The sequence below is a fragment of the Trachemys scripta genome, chromosome 1 (assembly GCF_013100865.1).
Source record: "Trachemys scripta elegans isolate TJP31775 chromosome 1, CAS_Tse_1.0, whole genome shotgun sequence".
Classification (NCBI taxonomy): domain Eukaryota; kingdom Metazoa; phylum Chordata; order Testudines; family Emydidae; genus Trachemys; species Trachemys scripta.
This window is the reverse complement of record NC_048298.1, coordinates 161,762,320-161,784,040: the sequence shown is the minus strand read 5'-3', so window position 1 is coordinate 161,784,040 and position 21,721 is coordinate 161,762,320. Positions and strand designations below refer to the sequence as shown.

The following is a 21,721-nucleotide window of genomic DNA, read 5'->3' as shown; positions in this document are numbered from 1 at the left end:
GGGCTGCCCAGCAAACCGTGAAGCCGGTAGCGCTTGGGCTTCGGGCAGCCCCCTTGCCTCCGGACCCTGCACCCCCAGCTAAAATCATGAGACTAGTTAAAACTTATAAAAAATTAAATAAATCCTGATACAGTGTTGCCAACTTACACAATTTAACTGTGTATTGTGTGATTTTATATCCTTGCTAAAGCAACTTTCAGCCCTGCCCAGGAGAAAAAACTTCTGATTGGTTGCCTTCTAAACTTCACTGCCTCCTGGGAAGGGCAGCCAAATCAACACTGCTCTAGGAAAAAGACAGAGTGCTTTCCCTTCCTCTCAGAGTTTTTGAGTAGCAGGAGAGGGAGTAGCAGATCCTATTTTCACAAGAGGGGAAGAGTGAGCAGAAAGAGGTCAGCAATTCTTTCCTTTTTCCTGGACATGTCCGGCTTTTCGGCACTCAAACCCCCGTCCGGGGGGAATTGCCAAAAAGCCGAACATATCCGGGAAAATGGCGGCTCTGCTCCTCCCCTGACTCTTCGGCTCTGTTTAAGAGCCGAGCTGCCCCAGCGCTACTGGCTTCGGACAGCCCCCTTGCCTCCAGACCCCAGCCGCCGGCCGGGCACTTCCCCTCCCGGGCTCTGGCGGCGCAGGGTCCGGAGGCATGGGGGCTGCCCGAAGCCGGTAGCGCTCGGGCAGCCCGGCTCTTAAACAGAGCTGAAGAGTCAGGGGAGGAGCAGAGCCTCCAGCCGCGGCGGCTCTGCTCCTCCCCGACTCTGTTTAAGAGCGGGGCTGCCCGAGCGCTACTGGCTTCAGGCAGCCCCCATGCAACACTGTATCAGGATTTATTTAATTTTTTATAAGTTTTAACTAGTCTCATGATTTTAGCTGGGGGTGCAGGGTCCGGAGGCAAGGGGGCTGCCCGAAGCCCAAGCGCTACCGGCTTCACGGTTTGCCGGGCAGCCTCCAGACCCTGCGCCCCAAGCTAGGCACTTCCCCTACCAGGCTCCAGCTGCGCTGGGGAAGCGCCGGCCGGGGGCGCAGGGTCTGGGGGCTGCCCAGCAAAGTTTTGCATATTTTGCAACCTCAACAGATTTTCAAAGTTTTTATAATATCAGATTCACAATTTCTTTTGCTAGTTATGTATAAGTGTCATTTGGCATATTTAGTACAGCATAACATTAGCCATGGGCTGTTATCTCCAGATGAAACCAACATATGGGGTGAGGGGAGGAAATTATTTCAAGTTTGTGATTCGGTAAATCAGGTCACACAACTGAGCAACTTCAGTTAACCTGGAAACTTTTCTTCAAACTGCTGCTGCTTAGAAGCATTTAGCATACAGGATGTAAGGAGGTTGGAAGAAAGCAGTGATTCTTTAAGGGACCTTCTCTCTGTGGTTCAAAGCAGTAATCTTCAGATGCAGTTACAACAGTAGTTGACAAAAGTGGAACAGAGCCTATCTGCAGTCTGTGACTAGAACTGGTGAAGACTATTGGGTAAAACGAACATTAAGGCAAATTAGAAGCCAAATGTTTATTTGCATTCTGCATAGTTCCTGGGGAATTTGACTTTTAGCATGTTTGTTTGCCAAGTGGTGGAGTCAATTACTTCCTTGGTTATGGTTAGGATAAGTGTGGTTGTTTAAACAACTAGATATCCCAGTCCATTCCTATCCTCTGTGCACCACTGGGTATAGCATGTGATTAAAAACACAGGTGAGGAAACTTTTGTAAAAACACTTTGTTAATATCAGAGTAAATGGGAAATGACAAACATGAAAGATGAAAGAAGCTACAAGATATTTGAAGATAAAAATGTTCTAAGGATATATTTCAATTTTTTCTGTTAAACAACTGTAAATATTTAAAAACCAAAATGTTACAATAAAATACAAATAATGCCTTCCCATCTCCACTGAGGGTCAGCCATTTCCTTGACATTGATAAACCATCTCTTTCAGTGTTAATATCTGCTCCTGAATCTGAAGGATATCAAGAGACTAACTTATTGTCCCTTTAGAGTATACCACCCCAAAGAAGCATAGCATGAACCCCCCTCTCCCCGCCTCACAAACACACAGATTAAATGTTTCTGAATTACTGCCCAGATCTTTAACATAACCCTCCAAAGAGCACAGCTCACATTATGGACTAATGTCATGCAAAACTGAATTTTGTGACCCAGAGCAGTTTTGAATAATAAAAGTGGAATAACTAGTTGAAACTGTTTTCCCCTATAAATGGGGCTTTGCCTCCAGAGCTCCAGGCTGGTGTGGCTCTGCAACACCCTGCCTTAGTTTCCCTCACTCGCAGAGCTTCTCAAAGACTCCACCTAATCAATATTATCTTAAAACATTCTGGAGGAGGTCCAATTTATTTAGGCCACACATTGGTACTCCATAGTTCAAGTAGTTCTCTCTCTAATCAGAAGGCAGCCCTCCTTGCCAGACCTAGGTTCAGTTCAGCGTCTCTCTCTCTCTCTCTCTCTCTCTCTGAGAATGAGGACCCTCACCACCTCAGTCCTCTTTCCTGGAGCTGGACTGTAAACCAAACAGTGTCACCCTCTGGGAACCTGGAATCCTCAGCCCTCGCTTCTGGAGTTGAGTTATACACTCTCTTTACTCTAAAACATTCCCTTTACCCCCTGCAGAAGCCAGTCTTGCCCCTTGCAGCACTTACCTGCAGCTGCTGCCTCAGGCCAGCTGCTGCCTCAGGCCAGCTGCAGCTTCCGAGGCTCTGTCCTGCCTAGCACTCCCAGCCCTACCAAACAACAGCGTTGAAGACTTCACCCAAGCTCTTCACATTGCCTATCTGGGATCCCTAAGCCTGACCTGAATTAGTCAGGTGACCTCATTCATTACTCATCTTCTCTGTCACAGTCTGCCTAATGGCCAGCACCTGTGCATTGCTTTCTCTCCGAGGGCTATGAACAGTGTATTGCCAGCCATTTAGGGTGACCAGATGTCCCTATTGTATAGGGACAGTCCCAATATTTGAGGCTTTGTCTTATATAGGCACCTATTACCCACCACATACACATCTCCTCTCCTGATTTTTCACACTTACTGTCTGGTCACCCTACAGCCATTACAAGTTACCATATAGCTCTTTCTAAGCCAGCACATTTATTTTTAAAATAAAAGCATCACAGAGAAGCCATATAAAATCAATAAAAGTTCCTATATGCTCAAAGCTTGCCAGGGATCACCCCTCAGTCTTACAGGGCCCAAGCAGACCAAAACCTTCCCAACTTTTTTGCAAGGGCTCAGGCTTCCCATAGACAGAAGGTCCCGTCTGTTTGCTGGATCAGAAAGAAAGCTCTGAATGAGTTTAAACCCAGCCTTTCTATGACAAAGGCCCTTTCTTTGTTTTTTGATCTTTGGAAAATCCATATTGAATCAGTATAGGCAGATCTCCCCAGGCACCTCTCTGGTGGTGTTTACAACTTGAGTGATTCACATTAACTACTCCCCACTATTCTTAGTTCCTGGAGGAGCTGTGACACAACCCTTCCCCACCTTGGAGTCAGGGCCAGCTCCAGGCACCAGCTTAACAAGCAGGTGCTTGGGGCGGCCAAGGGAGAGGGGCGGCACCTGTGGCAATTCGGGGGCGGCAGGACCCTCACTCCCTCTAGGAGCGAAGGACCTGCCGCTGAACTGCCGCCGCCGATCGCGCCTTTTTTTTTTTTTGCTTGGGGCGGCAGAAATGCTGGAGCCGGCCCTGCTTGGAGTTGCACACAATCCTTGGCCCGTAGCATTATATAACACTTTCATAAACTTAATACAATATGCTGCTCCAAAGATACTCATATGATTGCCATATTTGTCACATTCCTCATTCAGGGAAATGAGCTACGTTTGTCACAGCTACAGCTGAACTCCATCTCTACTTTATGAGCCCAGCCACCATATGACACCCCCACTTGCTCAAATTAAAAACAATTAAACTTTTTAAAACAATTATTTTATATGCATTTTTGGTCAGGCTCAGAAACTTGCAAAGCTGTACAAATCGACACAGCTATACCATGATGAAACATACAGGTGTTCACACATACGATGGGTTTTTTTTGCTAATTTTTTTAATAAAAATAAAAGATTGCAAGTCAGAATGCTCATTTAAGAGAAACTCTAAGAGGAAGTCGATGGGCTTAATCCTTTCCTCTTCTTTATATCTATCTGCTTATTTATTGCCATTATGTCTTACTGTCTGTAAAAGAAAAGTCTCTTTCTTTATATTTTGTCAGCTTTATTCACGAAACTTGGTATCATTATACAGTAATAAAAATTAAAAAAAATGTCTTTGTGTTTCTTAAAGTACACAGAAATTTGGTTTTACATTTGCTTTCAAAATAGCACCTTGATGAAGTCCAGCACCATAGTGGGATGCTTATAAGTGTGTTCTTCTTGCATCTTGAGTTGCTGAACACGTAAATTGGATTGTGCTTATTCCTCTGCTTTCTTCTTAGTTTTAATTGTCTCTGTTTACTGTAGAGTGCTAGTTTGATAACTCATCATAAACCCTTGCATATTAAAATCTGATTCTTGTTTTTCCAGAAAGAGTGTTTTCTTCTTTTACTTTCATTTAAAATTAGAACACAAAAATCTTTATAACATATGGTGGATTTAGACCAAAATTTTCAAACTTGAGTGCCTAAAATTAAACACATTTCAGTTCCTAAGTGAATAGCCTATTTAATGAGGTGCTGAGTAACTGTCAAATAGGAGTTGTCAGTGCTCAGCAGCTCTGAGAATCAGGCCACTTATTTACATATCTAAATAAGGATTGTTATGACTAATTTGGCATCCAGCTTTGCAAATGATCATACTGTATTAGTTCTATACTTCTGCTATCTATGACTAAATTTAAATATAGGGCCATGTTCTTAACTTCCTTCCATTAATTTGCCTGAATTTCTATACCTGGGAGTTTTGTATTTTGCAGGTGTCTTGCCTTACATTAATGAAAAATCTATCTCTGCCAACTCTGACATGTGTGGTTCCCAGTGAACATGTCTAATTGCACAAGGACTAGTAGTGAGAAAGTCCACAGAATCAAGCCCCAACATAAACATATGTCCTACTAAGAAAATACCAGCTAAAGTCAAAGAAATCTTACACAATTCTCCCTAGCTCACCAGACTCTGGCAATGAAAAAGTCCCTGATCAGAAAAGCATTACCCTTCTTTCCATAGGATATACAAAGAGGGGTATCTCTGACCATTTGGGTCTCAGTGGGCTAATCAACCTGAGAGCAAACAGGTATTGGGTGAAGAGCATGCCATGGTGGAGCTATATGCTCGCAAAAACTTGTCATTCACAAGAGATGAGCAGATGGATTCTGTACTAGCTGACTCTTTCCAAGCCCTTTTCAAAGGTAGCCCAAGTAGAGTGCATTGCAGTCATCTAACCTAGAGATTACAGTTGCATGAATCAATGTGGAGAGGTACACATGGAAAAGCACCAGTCAGCTTCCATGCTAATTATGGTGGGGAAAGGCACTACAGAGAAACCACAGATGTTACTTGAGAGTCCACGTGCACAAATGGATCCAAAATGACCCCAAGACAGAAAACCTTATTAGCAACTGTCGTAGAAGGAATTCCACTAAAAGGTACACTCAGGCCTACTCAAGGTTTCAAACATCATGTTAGTCCTCCCCTCGCCCCCAAAAGGCTGGCTTAAAAGTAATAAGGTTTTTTAAAATAATTTTATTTTGGGTTCTTTTTATTTGCCTTCTGGCATTGGAATGTTTAGGGTTTATGTTTTCAAGTTTTTCCCTGCAACCATGAAGGCTAGAAAAGTACTTGTTTTTAATGAAAACTGAGATTCTCGGGTAATAACCTAATTCCAGAGCTCTAAGAAAAGCACGAAATATTGTGTGACACAATAAAATTGTGAGAGTTGGAAACAGGAACACCCACAGTTCCTGACCATTTCCTTTGTATTCTTCCTGTTATTATCAGCTCTGCTTCCTCATTACCTGGATTAAGCGTAACTTGCTTTATTTTACTTATTTACTCATCTCCTTTAGAGACCATCAGTTGTAATGAAAAGTCAAATTGTATGTCATATTGGAGACACCATCTAAAACATCTTTATCCGCTGTACATGCACATTAAACAGGAAGGGTGACAAGAAGGATGCCGATGCAACCTATATGTGAAGGCCCTCAGTGAGACCGACTACAGTCTGGCTGAGGAAGCTGCAGTTTGATTAGCTGGTTGGGACATTTTGATGATGTCATGATTGTGCACCAATTCAAAATGGTACACAGTTGGGACTACTTCACTCAAGAAAAAACTATACCCCTAAACCCATTATACATAATAGGCAAGAGCAAAATAAACCCATTGCTGTTTAACTAATTCGAAAACATATCCATAGAGATGTTAGTGTCAAAGACCGTTACACTTGTAACTCTCTCTCTCTCTCTCTCTTTCTCTGTGTTTTTAACAACCTGTCCCTCTCTTCCTTTCCCCACAGATATTTTCTCCACTAGCCCACTGCTTTAGAAACTGAAGTGCCATGGAAACCCTGACAATTCAGTACAAATGCTGTTGGGGCTCAGGAGAGGAGGAATTAACTCATTTACAGTTAAAACTAAGGGTGTTCAATGGCATTTTTTGTTCCTGGGGACTAAACAGGAGGTGGTCCTTGTAAACACCAAAAGTGAATTTAATAAAACAAGAAGATATTTTCACAGTGAAAGTATGGAAGAAGCTTGAGAACAGGATCAAAAATATTCTTAATATTCTAAACTGCCATTTGTCACTTGTAAATGAGAAAATGTCACCTGTGAGAATGGAGATTAAAGGAGGAAGTGCCAAGCTGCAATTCGTGGCTTCTTAAGCCATTTTTAACTAGCTATTGGAAAAGCTAACCTAGGAGATTTTGACAAAGTCTTTCACAAGAGGCTAGAAATCAAACTAAGCACTAATGTGAGAGGATCAAAAACGATCACAGATCAAAAACTGGTTAAGAGACAAGAAGAGTAGGAATAAATTATCACTGTTCATTAGGGCAACGCTTAACTGTAAGGTGCCATAAGATTCCATATTAGGACCAGTGTTTGATATGTTTATTAAAACCATGAGCAGTGGTTTAATGCTGTTTCACTAGAGAGCTGATTCTCCTCTAGTTTAAATCAGTGTAATTCAGGAGTAACTTCACTCAATTCAATAGAACAACAGTACACATAAAACTGGTGTGAGAGGAAAAATGAGGCCATAAAGGTCTTTGGATTCACCTAAATATTCTAGCAATATAAAATTTAATATAACAAAAATATTAGATTTCACATATGACAAATTAGATTATAAAACATTCAATCCTTAAGGCTAACGCCTGAACAATCAGATGAGCTTTTTGCTAATTTTATTATCATTTCTTCATTAACCTTTACAATATATGCACATTGATATATATGAACTGAGAACAGAGGTACTGTTGCAAATTAGGAGGAAGATTGTGTTGTCAGTAAATTTTAACATTCTGGATCTGCAGTGCTAAATGTCAACATCTAATCAAGCCTAATCTATTATTGATTTTCTTTTTTGTTTTCAAAATATCCATCTGTGGCACCAATTTCAATCATCATATATTTCTTGAGGCACATCTCCCAAGAGTAAAATACATGATCTATCAGACTATAGTTATTAAAAATAATTCCCCAATTTACTCTAATATGATGGAAAACCAGTAACGCTAAAGCTGCAGGACATTATTTAAAAAGAAAACTACTTATTACAAAATTAGAAAGGAAAATGATAAATAGTGAAGTCTACAGATTAAATATTACAGGAACTTGTGATGTACAATGGCAACAAAATGGATGCTATATTATTTAAGGACTAGAACTGAGGAAGGAAAAGGGAAGTGAATTACATGCATCATTATCCTAGTTAATACAAGGAAGTCTTGGTATTTACTGGTGAAAAAAGGACTCCTGAATTCTATTCTCAACTCTGCCACTGAATCACTGTGTGATCTTAGTCAAATCACAATCACTCTATGCCTTGGTTTATTCATCTGTAAAACTGATATATTTTCCTATATTAATGTTCGTATAGAGATTGTGTTCAGATGAAAGACACTCTATAAATGCTAAATTAGTATATGTACATACAATCTAGTTACTAAAGTTATTATAATTTTATTATTGGTAGGGCTGACAGCGCAGCCTATAGTTAAAATTGCCCAACACTTTCCATCACAACACTCTGTTTACAGTCACTTTTAACTTTGAAAAACGAAAGAGGAACAGTTCTGAATCCAGATGTCTTCCCTCCACCGCACCTGCAGGAGGAGCTTAAGAGAGACCCAGACAACTCAGAATGGGGACAATTGTACTTAACTATGGAAATAGTACAATTAGGTAATCATATGTAATGATGTAGATTCCAGTGCATGCTGGAATACCTGGGAAATGGCATATAAAGAGGCAAAAATATTTTTAAAAAAATGAAGAGGTTGATATAAAAAGATTCCTCTGAGCACATAGGCCTTCAAAAGCTTGATTAAGAGAGAACTTAAGATAGCATGGCAAGAAATATGGATCAATGAGAAAAAAAAGGATAAAAGTTCTATGAAGTATTTCCTAAACTTGAGGATAATGTTATACTTCACAGCTATGACAGAAGAAGCTAAGTAACTATATTTCGAGCACTAATAGGTCACTGTGGCCTGAATGGTAATTTATCTCTATTAAATGTGCACAAAGATGGGTGGTGCAAAACATGCAAAGTTAAAGAAACAGCTGAGCATCTGCTATGGCAATGCAGGGACACATATAGAAATACACATTTTTTATGAAGAACTGAGACACCTGAAAGTGAAAGAATATAGTGTGAAAGGAATGATGAGAGTACTGGGCAAGTGGGGTAACATTAGAAAAACATTACTGTGCTTTTTTAAAGAAAACAGGACAGGGTGAGAGGATATAGATTTTGATTATGCAAAATCTGTGGTAGGTGGTGGTCATGGCCTCACATGCTGAGGTTGTTGTGCCATAAAACTACAGGAAAAGAAAGACTGGGGGTAGATCGGAGAGAAGGAGAGACTTATTTTGGAAGCTTCTCAGTAAGTTACAGCCAGAAGTTCTGACTTCAGAGGAGAAGTATGCAAGCTGGCAGCTACCACAGACTCTAGAGAAGTGACTAGCCTTCCTCTGGGGCTAAGGAACTCTTTGTTCCAACTTCCTGTGGGACTTTTGACCATGCCCTGAACTGGGAAAAGTAAGTTATAGGAAGTTGCCCAGGGAGGCAGCTCCAAAGCATTCTGTGGATGTTTGCTACTGCTGTCTCTTGTAGGGCTCTGGGTCAGAGCCTGCTGGAGAGGGAGGGCCTGGGCTTTCCTGCTAACCACTCTCTTGTGAAGGGAGAGCAAATCCCTTCTTCCACCATGGAGATAAGGGGAATAGAGACATTGTAAGTCCTGAGAGAAGGGTGCACAATTCTCAGGGGCCTGGAATGGAGCTGAAGACCCTTTCTTTTCTGTGGACATTGGACTATACACATTTTGTTAGATTGTTACCTGGGCTGGAGGGCCAAGTTGCTACCTACCAAAATGGGGATTGCCACAGTGTCAGAGTAATTGCAGGCAGGGGGAAGAGCTGGGATTCAGTGACCTAGCAGCTGGGCAGCACCATTGGTAAGTCTAGCCTTGTTGCATCATCTAAATATCTCCACCTTAGGCATTGTTCTGGTACCCGAGTGTTTTACAACTTCTTATTCCCCTGTCAATCCGGTAAGGCCAGAAAATTTGTTGTTGTTTAAGATTTGACATTCCTCTTTGGGTCCAGACACACTTGGGACATGACTGACAACACAGCTCCACATGGACACTGCTGGTCCCAAAGGGTAGCGTGGAAGAGCCAGCCCTCTGCAACTATCCCTAGCTTTTCAAATTTGCCATAGCTTGTTTGACATCACTGGGGTTGGACTCTATGGAGAGACAAATACTGCCCCTCTTGACCACATGATAGGTTGAAAACTTTTTTTCTTCTAGTATCCTTAGCCCTCCAGGATCTTTTGTGGGAAGGCATGATCTAAACTTCAATTTTTAGTTAAATAAGTTACATAATTTTTACTTAAATAAATGACACTTCTGGATTTATAAGAACATTCTATTGTGTCCATTTTTACATAGATGTAGCCAGAAGTCTGAGACTATGAATTACAGCAGCAACTTCACTCTAACCCAGCTAAAGAAAATCACTCATTACATGCACCAGTGATCGTATAGGCTATAGGTGACTTTCCCCCTTTTGTTCTTGGTGTAGAAACCATTAAATGGATGGAGATTGTAAGGGTTCCTGGTAAATACATCTTTTAATATGTCCTCATTTCATGTGTGTGCTTTCATGTAGTGTTTTATTACTGATTGTTCTGATTGCCCTTTTTTATGTTCCCCAAGAGGTGATTTCATTCCACACTAAAAAGTGCCATAATGTCCACAACCTGCTGAAATGAGGAAGCAACACAAATTACTAAATGTCCAGTATCTATCTATCTATTCCCATGGAGATATTTCACCCTAAATTACACCTCTACCCCTATATAACACGACCCGATATAACACGAATTCGGATATAATGCGGTAAAGCACTGCTCCGCGGGGGCGGGACTGCGCACTCCGGTGGCTCAAAGCAAGTTCGATATAATGCGGTTTCACCTATAACGCGGTAACATTTTTTGGCTCCCGAGGACAGCGTTATATCAGGGTAGAGGTGTATTGGGTCATTTAGGGTCAGCCCCTTATTAAGAAGTATGGAGCTTCACTGCCCTATGGAGAGCTCCCACATGCACAAAGGCTGTTAATCTGCTCCTAATATCTTGTGTGAGAAGTTGGTCAGTTGGCAGGAGAAGGTAGAATTACGTCTGTACCGCAACACCTCCATTGCTCTCTTGAGAGCTGTGTACCCTGAGAGGACTAGAAAGGAAGTAATCCCTACACTGACACAAGTACTGGGACTGCAGTTTCGCTTGGCACTTATGGAGGACCTGAGGTTGGGTAGGGAAAGTCCTTATGCCCTTTCAATGTATACCTGTACATGGGCACTATACAATCAGATTCTTGCCTCTATTCAGGGGTGAAAGTAACTTAAAGGACTTACCGGTATGCCGGAGTCCTGAGCAGGGTGGGGCCTCAACCAAAAGAGGTGGGGCTTTTGAAGGCAAGGGTTCACTGAGAAAACAGGAGAGACAGGCTCCTTGCTCTCAGTTCTGGTACCCAGCCTGGAAAAGCCATTTTTATAGGGAAAGTCTGACTTTGTTCTTTAGTCCTCAGCAGGAGAGAACATGCTTAGCTGGTCTATGGAGATGATGTATATGCAGTCCTGTCATGTGTACAAGCTGTGAGGGGGTTAGCATGTTCAGTTGCTCTGTGGGGCTGGCTCATGCATAGTCTGGTCAGCAGTAGGAGGTATGAGATAAAGGAACATGCTCAGTCTCTGTGGGGATGGCACATGCACAATTAAATCAACACTAGGTGCCACCAGAGGCTTGAGCATACTCAATTAGGGTGGAATCTTTTGGGATTTAGCTGCTAAGCGCTGGCAAGTCTACAATGAACATGTGTGAACTGCAATTTTTCAAAGGTCTCTAATTTAACTACATATGTAAAGATTTTAAGAGGGACAGCAATACGCAAAGCCCACACCTGTCAAATTTCAAGATTTGTTCCAAACCATGGGAATGTGATAACTTTCCAAGGAAAAGGTTGTTTTTATTGTTACAAAAATATTGGCAATATATTCATAGCCTCATTTTTGGAGACAGATGAATTAATTTGACTAAAATTTTCCAAATAAATTAAGCCTGAGACATTCATCCACATAGTAAATATTAGCTCAAATATTTAAAGTTTGGCAAGGTTTTATAAGAAACTGAAAACTGGGTCTTAAACAACCGTAATAAGCAGTACTATGAGCTATGCTTGTATTATATTTAATATTCTATATTATATTATGTTTCCATATTATTGAAACTAAATGTTTCTATGGCTTCAAATAAAAAAATATTCAGAATGTGTGTTGTGGGAAATTTTAGCTTTTTTGTTCTGATTCAGACCCAAATAAAATTTGAAGTGTCAGAATTTCTCACAGAAAGGAAATTACATTTTTTGACCAGTTCTAATTCGTATACCAAAGTAATTTGTGAACTTTGCAGCTATTGTGCAAATCAGCTGAACATTAAGATACATATGGATAATATTTAATACTCGGGTGCTGCTCAGAGGTTGAAGAGGCTTAAAATACAGTAGAGCCAGTTGAACAGTGGAAAAATATTAACAGAAAACTACCAAGTGGTAGAAAAATTGTGTATTACTTAGCTAATGTTATTTGACTGCTTATAGAGCTGACTGAATAGTGAACAAAATTAGTCATTAATAACTGTTCCATGAAAACCATGCCAACAGTTATAATGAATATTTTCAATTTATTCAACCAGCTCTATATTCTGCGGACTTTGTTGGAATTTAGTCCAAATGCATAGACTTCAGACAACAAATGCTAGAGATGCTTAGACATCATACATCAGACATGTGTTGAACAATGACACATCAGCAAACCATTCCAGAGTTGCTAGAACTACAAACAAAAAAGACTTCAGGTCAGATGGTACTCTCAGATATATAAACAGGCCTCAGGCAGAAGATACTTGTGAAATGGGCACTTGAGTTGAAGCAGAATTTACCAGTGAACTGTACTCAGCAATATATACACGCCTTAGAAGTAATGTCTAAATTAAATGGAACAGAATCTCTAATGCCTACTAATGATGAACAGTGTTATTCTTAGATATGGAAAAGACAAGAATGGTGCATCCACAAATGAATTTGTTGAAAAATTGGTAATAAAATCATAATTGGAATGAAGGACATCATGGAAAAAAGAAGGTTGGATTACCTAGCTACCAGGCACTAAAAGTTCTATAGTATGCTTAGATTTGTTTCACAAGACCTATTTCCATAAAACCATGTTGACTGACATTATATCCCTAACCTTTATTTTTTTATTAATTAAGTCCAGTATTAACTTTCCATTATTTTCTCTAGGATTGATGTCAGGCTGACAGGTTTATAGTAACCTGGGTGATCCTGCTTGCCCTTTTTGAATATTGACAGAACATTAACACTCTTTCTGTCTTCTGGAATTTCCTTGGTATTGCAAGATGTATTAAAAATTGACATAAGTAGGCCAGAGATTTTCTCAGACAACTCTTTTAGAATTCTTGGATGCAAGTAATCAAGCCCTCTTGATTTAAAAATGTCTGTCCCTAGGAGACAATGTTTAACATCCTCCTTGGTTATTAATGAACTAGAAAGTACTTTATCATCCTCATGTGATACAATTACATTATCCTGCTTTTTAATTCCACTCCATTGATTAAATTCATCTTTATCTATCATAATGAAGTCTGAAAGAGTTACTTCATGATGATCTGAAGGTGTTCAGAAATTAAAGTACACTAGGTTCACTTTCACTATTGCCAAACAGAGATGAACTGAAAGTGCTAACTCAGCATTTAGAACCAATATTTTATGAAGTGTTCTCTTCAAATCTGTTTATCTTAGTTATTCTAGACTACTAGATATATAAAGTTGCACGCATATCTGCTACTGAGAAGTTTCCTATTCTGTCATTAGCATTCAAGATTATTATATGGCTCTAGGAAACTCTGGAACAGTTTAAGTTCTATAAAAATTATTGATAGCTTGAGGCAGAAATAATCTTGTTCTCATTATTCATTTTATGGTCTTTTAAGGGGAAGCTGTACACTTCTCCCAGACTGGTACAGTTACTTTTTTTCATTTTCCCTCATATTTTCCATAGTGACTTTAATGTTAACAAAAGGTATAGAAGGACAATCCAGAATGACAAACCCCCCTGCCTACAAGACAAGTACAATGTTGACATCAGGCAGCACAATTTTCCTCATACTGTCTCAAGTCCTGACATGGAGGTAAACCTTGTAGTAGCAAGCAAGTAGTTCAATTTCTATACCCAATGACTCTATACGCTCATTATTCCTGTTTGTGGTTTCAGCATGTGCAATTATGACAGTGTTGTATCTGAGATACGTATTTATCCATTAGAAAATTGATTTTAAAAAAATCCCCCAACTTCCTTCAGCTGATAATGATTTTGGGTGACTCCTAATCTGTCTCAGATTTCAAGTACTGACCTATAGCTGAAAGGCTCCATTATCTGTACTTTGAGCCATGCTATTCAATTTTACTGGAGGTGGTGGGGAAGGGAAATCAATCTTATCATTAAAATTTGACATCATTTTAATACTACACACTTGTGCTATGTGGACAAAGGATATAGTTTCTTTTTAAAAATAGCATGAAACAGACCAAGCTTGTACATTTCACAAGCTGGCAAAATGCATTGATACATAATATCCAAAAAGGTGTATGACTTGCTCTTAAAGTTCACTGACATGCACGAAACATGCTATAAAATTCTGCAATCCCTGTCATTTTCTTCTTTTTTTCTAAACTTTTGGTGACAGAAAATAGTAAATAACTTAATAGAGGGTGCAGCCCCGGAATTGTTGGCTAGTGTCTTCTTCCAACATAAGATATTTTAAAAATATCTGGGATTGTTGAATAATTTGTTGAATGATCTGTTTTGACCCACATCTTCTAGACAAGTATATTTCTGATAAAGTGACTTGTAGTTAGGATGCTACTTTCTGTATCTTTGAGAATACAGAAGAAGTCTGCTCTGAGTTTGACAGCCAAACAACTAAGCAGCAATACAGGATAAAATCTAGTCTCATTTATGCAGCTAGCTAGTGGTTGGATATTGGTAGCTGATCAATGTGAGTCTGGACAAACATCCCACCCGAGATCCACCCAGTGAGGTCTATGTTGCAAGAATGCCTGTTTAAGGTTGATTTCTGATTCACTGCTTCTGCACAGAAATGTGTGGACAAGTATCTCATCTGTCCACAGATCTTTTTAACAGTAGAAACTAGCTCTTAGGATGGTTGCAATTTATTTTTGAACTCACCACTCCATTAAGATAAATGAGTAAGTTCACTCCTCTGTCAATACTACTGTTTCAGTCTGCCTTGCTACAGATAGAACAAGACACCAAGCATTGATTTACTGAGTGAAGGGTAAGAACCAAAGAGTCTAGGAACTATATTAAAAAATTAAAGGTTTCAGTCTGTTTTTTTTTAAAGGAAAAGAACCCTTACCTATTCTGAATCTATGGATTTATTTAGTCCTTTAAAAACTGGAGTATACTATTGACATGATACTGAAAAACATCATTTCAGAGGATTAACTGCAAACACTGCATTAAAGGCTCTTTTTGTTGCTATGTTGGGATAGAGTAATTTATTTCATTTTTCTATTTTTCTCCTTAAAGAATATTCCTTTGTGATTCTTCTAGACTTTTGATATTAATGTGAACCTATGTCTTCACCATTTGCAAATATGCATTGAAAGATAAGAGGTCAAAGACATCAAATCTTAAAGCCAAACTCAAAACTCAATGGAAGTTAATCAGCCTTTTTTTTTAATTATGATTTACCCAACTCCATTTTCAAAATTAATATTCTGAAATGCTGCCATATGAAAACTTGAGAACAGCAATGTCTTATTATTTTCTTTAGTACACTACAGCAGATCTTGAAAATTTCTTAGAGGTGCTTAACATTTGGGTATGATTAATACTAATCATTTGAGTGTGTTTATACAATGAATGACCTCCCCAATGTATCCAGATTTTCCATTCAATTCCACTTTGAGTTAATGCAATATTTCTCAGTTTTCACTCTATTTTGAGAAAGTCTCCCTTAAAACTAAACTTCATTGGACAACATTTTATTAAGCAGATGCTCTTATGTGTGCATTTTGGATTTGGGGCCTATTTTAGTCATTTTCAATTCATTATTAATATCAGATTGAGTAGGATTTTTTTAACTGTGTGATTTTTATAATATAATCATGATGCTCAAAAATGACCTCTTAGAGTACTGAAAGTTTTCACAAATGAAGTGTAAAAGGAGAAATTATTAAACTGTTAGGAAATCCCAGAGTACTGTATTCAGCAAATAACTGGATATCCCAACATTGTTCATGACAGTTATATTCTTTCTTTGAATAAATCTATTGAAAGGCATGTAAAAAAAAAACTTTCAAAAATTATTTTTTAAAAAGTGACTAATCCTGGAGGAACTCTCTTTTGGGATAATTTGTTTTACTTAACTTTTTCTTCATAATCTTTGACCCTGTAAATTAAACTATGCTTAAAGATTATTGCCAACTTAATTACCCCTATACACATCAATGAGTAGACACTAATCTAATTTAAATTATTTCCTACAAAAATCTTTATCCTTAGTCCAAGTAATCAGGCTTTAAATTTTTCAAAATGACTACATACTTTGCTTTATTAACTATATATATATTGTGTGCCTGGATAGGCCTTGTAATATAGTAGACTTTAGTACGCTCTAGCAAGAAGGTGAGCTAAAAGACAAACAATATTGTGCTGCCATGGAAGATTTGTGTTTTCTGTGCAAAAAAATATGTACTCAATGGTTTTGGTAAAGTTATAAATTGTAAAAATTACAATACCTGAACTTTTAAAAAGTTTATTGTAGAAGAGTTAAAGGGTCATTATCAACTTAATCTCTAGTAATTTTAAAAACCTGTATTAAGTATAGTTTCAGATACTATACCTGCCCCTGATTCCTCATGCAAATTTTTGCATTTTTATGGTCACATTTTTCCAGTGTCTAAAAATGTTATTTTCTCTTTCTTGTGATAAAAATCCATTAAAAATTTATTGTACTGAGGAAATATGAAATTGATTATAATAAGTGCTATCAAATGCATGATTTAAAAAAAAATCCTTTCCTCTAATCTTTTCCTACTGTGGCAATCTTAGGTATTCCTTATAATGATAATGGTTAAAAATATTTCAGATAAACATTTTAGGATGTGTCCCTTTAAAACTGTCCTTCAACTATTTGATTTTACGCCTACACTAAAATTACATCACATGAAGTTGAGTCATGCCCAAATATCCAAAACAGTTAAGGATTAAATATATCACACATGTCCTCCAATATTTTGGCAGGAAAAAAAGTACATTAAGGACGCAGTTAAGGAAATGCTCTGTTCTACTCAGATGTTGGATGGCATGCAATATCGTATGTTTCACCTTCAGCTATGTTTGTTTCCTTTTAATTTCTTTGACAAAATCTTAATGTTCCTTGAATACACAGGATATTTTCTATGGATCTTTTTAAATAGAGTCATTTTTGGTACAGAGACTACATTTTAGCATGAACTACACTGTAGCCAAGGGGGTAAAATATATTGTGTCAAGTAATACGTAAGTGGCGCGTGCCTGTGATAATATATTAAATGAGCATTTTGGGCAACCAAGAATTGCCACATGCAAAATAAGGTTTAAAATGTCATCTTGAGATCTTTCTATGATTTCTGAATAAAGGGAGCAATCATCTCATTTTAGATGCTGTGAGCTTCCAAAATTCTTTGTTGAATGTGCTTCTTGAGCTAAATAAGAGGAAAGCACATCTTATAATTCAAATTTTAAATAAAAATATGCTACCATTCTGTGCCAACTTTCAGCCTAGATCAAGTTCTACTGTACAGTTATGTACCTATGGAAACAGACATTCATATAGAAAGCCCGATATGATCTTGATTACATCAGGACTAAGATTCCTTTCTACACTACATGCTCTGATATTGCTATCATAGGGCAAAAAAGTCCCCTTAATACCACACCAATTTCATTCAGGATGGCACACTTTTCTAGTCACTTGTATTTTAAGATTCAGTCTTATCCCTTTTGAAATCCAAGGGAGTTTTTTTGTGGACTTCAGTGGGTATATGATTGGTCTCTTACTGCAAAAGAAAACAGTTCTAATATTCAACCTGCCCCCGCCCCCACCTCTCAAACACACACTATATGCTTCCTTTCCAGAAATACTAAGTTTTAAAGAGTCATCTACTTGCCTTTGAGGGAGTTACCTGCCAAATCATTCATAGAGAACAAACGAAAGAGACAGGTATTTTTGCTTCCTATTATCTGTCCCAGAAACAATCACCCACCCAAGAGAAATCCCTACAGAGAAGACACAGGTTGTATTTTACAGAAATGGGCAGAATATTTAATCTATTTGCCACCTGTATCCATAGAGCTCACTTGAGCCAAAAGAATAGTATGTTGGTAACATGTGAACTCAAAGAGCTGAGGTCTTCACAAGTTTTATTGAGGTTTTTAATCAGTACCACATTTCCTGCTCACGGAGAGCATTTCCTCTGAGAGCACTGGACCAGCCACTATCGGTAGGGCTGCGGAATCCCCCTGAACTTGTCCCTCTTCTTGGTGCTCTAGAATTCGAACATTGCCCATCAGTCCCCGAAGTGAGGCAGCCAATTCGCCCTCTTAGGAGAGGGACAGCAAAGTACCCCCAGCTGTGCAGGATAAACATATTGCTCCCGTCATTGCCATGGCTACTGCCAGCTCCCCAGCACCCGACTGCCACAGCCAGGTGCCTTGAGGTAAGAAAAGTTGATCTGAGCAAAGCCACACAGAGTGATGCCTTCCCACCCCGCCGCGCCTCTCTTTACCTTGGTTGCCGGAGACTGGACTGCAGCCCGCCGGGCACGCCGTCAGCAAAGGGAAGAACAGGCCAAATTTCCAGAGCAAACCTCTCGCTTCACAACCCCCCATGGCTGGTGCCTGCGCCCCCTGGTCCTTGCCCCGAGAAGGCGGGGCGGGCTTCAGGTCCTCTTCCTCCTCCAGGCCGGTGGGAAACGCCGCTGCCCCCAACGCCGGAGGGCAGGGTCCAGTTAGCCAGGTGCCTCTGATAGGGCTGCCGCCAGGTGCTGCAGAGGCTGGAGTAATTGCATCCGCTGGTGGGGTCCCGGGGCGGCAGAGGGAGGAGTAGCCACAGCGGCCACAGGGGGCAGAGGGCTGGAGCTGCCGTCCTGGCTGGGGGGCCGGGGCACTGGAGCGCAGCCGCTGGCGGGAGCCGGGAGCCGGGCGAGCTCCGGGAACTTTGCCTAGGGGCGCGGGAGCTCGCTGCCCTCCCGCCCGGGCTGCCGCCGCCAGCCCCGTCAGCCCCGCAGCAGCTTCGGCACCAGCCCCCACAGCGGCGGCAGCCTCCTGCTCCGGAGCATCCCCATCCCGCCTCCGCACCGCCCGGCCCCCCCACGAGAGCCGACGCCGAGGCGGTTCAGCCCCCGCCCTCCCCCCAGCCAGGAGGGAGCTCCAGCCCTCGGGCCCCCGGCAGAGGCGGGAGGACGCTGAAGACAGCTGGACAGCTCCCCGAGCCGCCTCACACCTCGGCAAAACTTGCAGCGCGCAGGAGCCCCGGCGCCTGCCCCCCGGGCGGTCTCCCTCTGGGCAGGGGCGCGAGCAGGAATCCGGCGGCGCTCGGTGCGGTTGCGGCGGCTCTCTCTCCCGGGCTGCCTTGCCTTCAGGTCGGCTGCAGCCTTGGGTGCTGCCGCCGCTCCTCTCTGGAGCGATCACCCCTCATTAGCGCCCGCGGGATGGCTCCGAGCTGGCGTCGGACGTGCAGAGCCGGGGGGTCTCCCCGTCCCCGGGCAGGCGGACATTGCAAGCAGCGGGCATTGCTCGCTGCAGAACACCCTTCTCCCCCCCCCCCCAAAGAAATGGATCGCAATAATGCGGCTGGTCCTAAATGTGAGCAGAGTGTGGCAGGTGGAGGGGGGAGGTGAAAAGCAAGGAAGAGCTCGGACTCTCGCTGGCCCCTCCTCAGCTGCTCTCCTGAGAAGAGGTGATACTGAGTGCGTGCGTGTGTGTGTATGCAGCAAGCGGCGAAGAGCTTTCCTAGCCTGGAAGCTGCTAGCAGCCCGCAGGTCATATGCAGCCTGTTCAGCACTAGAGGGGGTTAGTTGACAAGACAAAACTCCCTCTACTTTGCTGGGGGGGGGGAGTTGTGGCTAAACATTAAAATATCTTAAGAGGAGAGATGCACTTATACTAAACTTAACTCATTTTTAAAGGCGTACTAGTCAACCTTGCAGCGTATTGTGCAATTTGGTTGTTCTCTTTAACTGCCTCACTCTTTTCTTAGAGAATTTGTCTTCCTTACAACAATTTGTTCTCATTTTCATCAGAATAATAAGGGCCAAAGAACTAATGGGAAGAAAGAGTCTGTGCATATATAATCTGGGAGAGGAGGAATAACTTTACATAAGGGTACTTTTACTAATGAATATGGGACAAAAGAAAAGGAATCTATTGTCAGCTGGACAACAATTTACCAACTATGATGTTATCAAGCGTTTTAGGAAAACTATGCTTAGTATTTACTAGTTATAATGCCTTTTAAAGAAAAAAAGTCGCTCAGTTCACACAATACATCCCAGCTAGAAATATTTTGGGCATGTAGGTCTGAAGAAAAACTAATTGTAGATTCTTTCTAATTCAGTTAGCTACTTGTGTGTATCCTCCCCGCAGCAACAAAAAAGGATGCTACTTTCTGTCCTTTGTAGAAATATGAAGCATAAGTAATTTTGGGGAATGGATATATATATTGATCAGATCAACATAGTCCACCTCAGAGGTTAATACAATATATCCCTATGAATGACAAGAGGCATTACCTTAACTTTTGTTTTGAGGTGGATTCAATATTTTAACTACTGCGCTTAAAAATAACCCTTTTATATATGGGTCATTCACCCCTGTTATTTGTTTTGCCATTAATCCATGGTAGGCCGTGTTTAAGAGAAATATTGGAGTTCCTGAATTTAGTAGAGCTAGAGAAAAAAAAATTCAGGGGTCCATATTTTCAAATCTGGGAGCTTAACATTAGGTGCCCAAACCCATATTTATACACTAAATAAAATTAATCTAATTTTCAAAGGTGCTGAGCAACTTCCAATCCCATTTAGGTCAACGGGGAGGTCAGGTAGAGGTGCACAGCACTGCAGAAAATCCAGCAATTTTTACTTAGATACCTAAATTTGATTAAGAATATAAAGCATTTCATGGACACATGACTGTTTTGTAATACAGGAATTTAAAATACTGACACGAATTAAATTTAGAATCAGTTATCTTACTAAGGTTTTCTTTAAAATAGCTATTTAAAGTAATTTTTCTTATACTAAAATACAGCAACACTTTTGCGATACATATTGACCTTAAACTAAGTTAATCCTTCACATGTCATTAGTTTTGGTAACAACCTATTATAAAGTTACTTTCCTGTGCAAGGGAAAGTTAATTGGAGATTACAAAAACATTTTCTCAACAATCGGGTAAATATTAGTGTCTTGCTCTAGTTTCATTTTGGAGGCATGAGGAGAAAGTTAGATTCTGTTTTTAGAAATTCATCTGCCATATGGAAGGCACAGTCAAAGTACCTTTACAATTACATCATAATTTTTTTTAAGGAAACTGTAATGAAACAAAGAAATAGTAATATTGAAAAAAAATTTAGTTCTATTCTTTCAGGAGAATTCAGATCTCTCAGATATTTCAAATGCATATCTGCTTTTGTTCTTGTTTCAACAAGATACTTTACAGCCAAATTATCACAGGAAGCACTTAATTCCCCAAAAAATAAATAGGTGCCTCCAGATTAAGGTGTGTCATTTAATCTCGTTCCTATCCATGAGAATTGTCTGTTAGTGGCCAATTAAAACACATTTTTTAAAAATTGTAATACAGTGGCCAATTAAAATGTATTTTCAAATTATAAAGCA

The 21,721-nt window shown here is 40.3% G+C and overlaps 1 protein-coding gene across 1 annotated transcript in view; it reads right to left on the bottom strand.

Moving 5' to 3' along the window:
* LOC117876514 (ephrin type-A receptor 6-like) overlaps positions 1–18,949 on the bottom strand; it is a 193,134-nt gene extending 174,185 nt beyond the window's left edge. Inside the window, exon 1 of the mRNA XM_034768807.1 lies at positions 18,611–18,949. Within this exon, the coding sequence (XP_034624698.1) occupies positions 18,611–18,713 (103 nt within the window). The 5' untranslated portion in view covers positions 18,714–18,949. The remainder of the gene's footprint in view (positions 1–18,610) is intronic.
* Positions 18,950–21,721: the final 2,772 nt, after the last annotated feature.